Source organism: Acipenser ruthenus, chromosome 55, assembly GCF_902713425.1.
Source record: "Acipenser ruthenus chromosome 55, fAciRut3.2 maternal haplotype, whole genome shotgun sequence".
NCBI classification, from domain to species: Eukaryota; Metazoa; Chordata; class Actinopteri; order Acipenseriformes; family Acipenseridae; genus Acipenser; species Acipenser ruthenus.
The window spans coordinates 1,109,684-1,114,486 of NC_081243.1; the positions used below are offsets into that span (position 1 = coordinate 1,109,684).

Genomic DNA, 4,803 nt, shown 5'->3' on the forward strand with positions numbered 1-4,803 from the left:
CGAAACATTCAGATTGCAACACTGGACATCTTAGTGAAGTGAAACAGACAAAAAGTTTTTTTTTATCAGTTTGGGGTTTATCAAAATGTGCATGAAGAGATGACTTTACTGAAGAGCTTGGTGTAACAAAGCCACGCTTCAAAGTCCAGCTACTTAACATAAAAACATAAGACAGTTTACAAACGAGAGGAGGCCCCATTCAGCCCATCTTGCTCGTTTGGTTGTTAGTAGCTTATTGATCCCAGAATCTCATTAAGCAGCTTCTTGAAGGATCCCAGGGTGTCAGCTTCAACAACATTACTGGGGAGTTGGTTCCAGACCCTCACAATTCTCTGTGTTAAAAAGTGCCTCCTATTTTCTGTTCTGAATGCCCCTTTATCTAATCTCCATTTGTGACCCCAGGTTTATTTTTTCAGGTCTAAAAAGTCCCCTGGGTCGACATTGTCAATACCTTTTAGGATTTTGAATGCTTGAATCAGATCGCAGCGTAGTCTTCTCTGCTCAAGACTGAATAGATTCAATTCTTAGACATGCCTTAACCTGCCAACCCAGGTTGCAAAATCTCCCCCGTCAGTGATGTTATTAGGACAACAATCATGGCATTAAACAAAATGGGAGAGGCTGCCAGAGTGTTTAGCTGCGTGCATACACAGTGCTAAAAAAAACTCCTGGTTTTGCCTCTCTCGTCTGCCTCAGCCGAGTTAGATTAAAAAATACCCGCGCAGCGCAATGTCGTTTTAAAATCAGTACCCTATGAAATACGGTTTCCCTTGTTTTCATAATATACGAGTCACATTATAGGAACGTGAATGCAAAATCATTTTTCGACCCTGAGCGAGTCACTTCACCTCCTTGTGCTCCGTCTTTCGGGTGAGACGTAGTTGTAAGTGACTCTGCAGCTGATGCATAGTTCACACACCCTCTGTAAGTCACCTTGGATAAAGGCGTCTGCTAAATAAACAAATAATAATTAACAACTAGGTTGACAAGGTGATAATGCATCCGATTGCGAGATTTCCAATGCAAAGCAAAACCAGGTCATCAGAAGGCTTTTTATTTTTACACATGTTATCGATTGTGTTTGTTTTAATAAGCTGAGTTTTGGAATTATAGGTAGATATGCCACAGGAGCTGCATACGATATCTCCTGTACTGTACAGATAATTTGTTTCATCTTTAACAAAAACACAAAATAAAATCTAGGTACTGATCTTAGTTAAGATAACAATTCTAGAACTCTTCACAGGTGGCACGCTTCTATTTTCATAGGTCTCAAAATGTGGAGTTTTGAAAGAAACACCTATTATAGTCAACCTGTATTTTTTAATTTTAAAACCATGATCTAGGCTACTACATTTCAAAAGAAATTTACACAGTAGATGCAAGATACAATAGATTGTTTTGTTTAGTCCCCTCCACCACACACACACACACACACACACACACACACACACACACACACACAAGACCTGCTTATGTTGTCAATGTGTGGCTGTCTAGTCCAGCCTTGTATTCTCGTATATTTCACTGCAGTCAGGATTGGGGTCAATTCCTGCCCCCCCCACCCCCCCCCACCCCCCACCCCCACCCCCACCCTCATTTCTTTTTTAAAAATCAGTTCCTTTGAAAGGAATCGATATTTTAATACCATCATAATAAATCATGGCGATTGTTCATTAGAATCCGTTTCCACTGTTAAGTTGCCACAGCTCTGTTTAACAGAATTCTGCAAATTGCTAATTTTGATCAACGATGTGTTGGAATTGATTAAAAAGGGAACAGAAATTAAAATTGATTCCCCCCCCCCCCCCCACCCCCCCACCCCCCCCCCCCCGACTACAATGAAACATTCACACGGCGTCCAAACCCTTTTTTAAAAATATCGAAAAAGCGATTTGATACGTCCATAAAATGTTATCCACAATTTGTGTGCATTTGTCAGCAGGAAAGTGCAGCATGTTTTATTGGAAGATATTAATTTAAATCAGGGAGTGTCGATTCTAAGAAATGAACCCTGAGAGCCGGTTCCTATCTCAAGGCATGTCTGTCTTCATTTCACTAAAATGGAGCAGACACTACTAATGGATTTCATAGTCTGCCTGACACTTTTCTGAAGCCCCTTTTCCCTCTTTATAAAGTCTTTTTGAATTATTTGTTTGTTTATTTATTTATTTATTTATTTTTTTAAGGGAAACTAAAACAAACTGTTACAGCTAATTCTACTACAACAGCGAGTTAACACTGCCTGTCTGTACCTCATTGCTTGTTCTCTCTCTGCCTGCCTCGCTCGCTCTCTCTCCCTGCCTCGCTCCCTCGCTCTCTCCCTCCCTCGCTCCCTGTCTCTCTCTCCCTGTCTCGCTCCCTCCCTCGCTCCCTTGCTCCCTGTCTCTCTCTCGCTCCCTGTCTCCCTCGCTCCCTGTCTCTCTCTCTGTCTGTCTCACTCCCTGTCTGTCTGTCTCTCTACCTCTCCCTGTCTTTCTGTCTCTCTACCTCTCCCTGTCTGTCTGTCTCTCTACCTCTCCCTGTCTGTCTGTCTCTCTACCTCTCCCTGTCTGTCTGTCTCTCTACCTCTCTCCCTGTCTGTCTGTCTCTCTACCTCTCTCCCTGTCTGTCTGTCTCTCTACCTCTCTCCCTGTCTGTCTGTCTGTCTCTCTCTCTACCTCTCCCTGTCTGTCTGTCTCTCTCTCTACCTCTCCCTGCGTCTGTCTGTCTCTCTACCTCTCCCTGCGTCTCAGACGAGTGTCCCCGGTGAAGGTATGTCAATGGCTGGGTCTGCCAGGCTCAGGTCCTGCAGCTGACTGTGGAAATGATCCTGGTAAAGAGAGAGCTCCAAGTGCCTGCGGGGAAGAGAGAGAGAGAGAGAAAAATATATTTCTTCCTGTTTTTTTTTTGTTCAGCGTTTTTTCAACAGATCACGAAATAGTTTATTACTACGAGCAGCAGTTAAAAAAACACAACCCACCTGCTGTGGAGCGGGTTCCCATGAAAGCTCACCGACTGGGAGAGCTGCTGGTTAGGACTGTGACAGGACTGGTCGGGCTGGGACTGCCTGGGGGGCTGCTGATGAAGCCTCCGCCTCCCGAAATCCTGCCCCCTGCCCTGGGGAGGCTGCCCCGTCCCGCTGTGGGCCAGAGCGTTTCTGATATACCAATCCCGGAGCCCCTCCAGGGCCAACGCCTTGTGCAGGATGTGGCTGGACTCGTCCCCTCTTCCACGGGACCACGGCAGCTCATCTCTGCCGTCGCTCGGAGCCTCAAAATCCCGAATCCCTTCCTGGTGCTGGTGCTGGAGGGGCGGGTGTCGGAGCTGGTGGTTCTGCTGCTGTTCTTGCAAAGGGATGAACGGCCCGCAAGATTTAGTCCGGGTCACTTTGACCCGACGCAGCTCCCCCCTGCCCCTCAGTAAGGGGCTGTTGTTCGGAAAGCCGCCGTAGAACCTGCCGTGGTTGGTTGGCGAGGGGGCGAAATCCCGATGCGACGGAAGGGGGGGTGCAGGCGAAGCTGGTTGAAACCCCACCCAAGTCCTGCCCGCCTGAATCTGCTGCATCTGTTGTTGTTTTTCCCACACGTAATCCAGCAGGATCTCATTGTAGGACGTCCCGCACCTGCCGGACACAGACCCCCGCACCCCGCTCTCGTAACGCTCCGGTTGCCTCAGCGTTTCCGAGCTCTTGAAGGGCCCTCGAACCGCCAGCCCCGCCCCTCCCCCCCTCCCCCCGGGCTCCTGGAACACAGAGTGGTCGAGAAGGGCCTCGGTGCTGTTGCTGCGGCGAGTTCGGGCGCTGTTCGGGCAGCCCCCTCGCTCGAAGGACCCCGCTGGCACAGCTGCCATCTCCTCTTGCAGCGGCAAGGGGAGGGGTCCTTCGGGGGTGTCCGACCACTGCCTGAGACAAAGGCCGCTGGGAATGTCATGCCTGAGAGAGAGAGAGAGAGAGAGAGAGAGAGAGAGAGAGAGAGAGAGAGAATTAATTGTTTGACGTTGGACTCTTAAAGCAGAGGGAACACAAAGTCACGTTTTCAGTGGCCCGAAACCCAGTCTCCTGAAGTTCCAAGCCGCCATGTTTCCTGGGCTTTGTATCGTAACAGCCTAGTAACTGGGAGCAGATATGGGTTACCCCACCTAAGATGGCCGCCGCTGTGGGTGGTCCTGGGCAGGAGGGGTGTGGCCGGGACGCTCCTCCCTTCTACATTCGAGATACTCCGTGGTAGAGTACAACTCGGGCTGCAGGGAGAGAGAGAGAGAGAGAGAGAGAGAGAGAGAGAGAAGAGAGCAAGAGAGAGAGAGAGAGAGAGAGAGAGAGAGAGAGAGAGAGAGAGAGAGAGAGAGAGAGAACAGAGTTTAATGTCCAGAAATATTTGATACACACACACACACACATATATAATACTGTCAAACACTGTTCAAACATTTACAACTGCATGTGCTGTTGCTCAAAAAAGGCCTGTGTCACATAAGGAATGGAAAATGATTTTAAAAAGGAATTTTTTCTTTAATTTGCTTCCGGATCTCTCTTCCGTAGGGAGATTTAACCCATTAACCACCAAATACAAAAAAAAAATTCAGACCGCAAGAAGTAAATCTAATCCACTCTAAATCCGAATGCTACCATTCTAAAAATGCTTTTAATCTTTTACAGAAAATGACAGGCATCTTTACAGCATGTATTCCCAGCGTCCTGTTTTGAGGACAGTCAAGTTGCCTGTAAATCAGAAGCAGTGAAATTTCACACCCAGCTATGAAGCTCAACACATAGAAAATCATCACTGTGGGGAGGAAACAAAAAATCATTTTTAGGCTTCGGTT

The 4,803-nt window shown here is 47.5% G+C and overlaps 1 protein-coding gene across 7 annotated transcripts in view; it reads right to left on the minus strand.

Moving 5' to 3' along the window:
- Window positions 1–1,832: 1,832 nt before the first annotated feature.
- ccdc120a (coiled-coil domain containing 120a) overlaps window positions 1,833–4,803 on the minus strand; it is a 22,866-nt gene continuing 19,895 nt past the window's right edge. For 6 of the 7 annotated variants that reach the window (XM_059017151.1, XM_059017152.1, XM_059017150.1 and 3 more), the window contains exons 9-11: window positions 4,120–4,221; window positions 2,963–3,913; window positions 1,833–2,837 (exon numbers count right to left, since the gene is read on the minus strand). In XM_059017151.1, the coding sequence (XP_058873134.1) occupies window positions 2,732–2,837; window positions 2,963–3,913; window positions 4,120–4,221 (1,159 nt within the window). In that variant the 3' untranslated portion in view covers window positions 1,833–2,731. The remainder of the gene's footprint in view (window positions 2,838–2,962; window positions 3,914–4,119; window positions 4,222–4,803) is intronic. The other variant, XM_059017156.1, reaches the window with a different exon arrangement.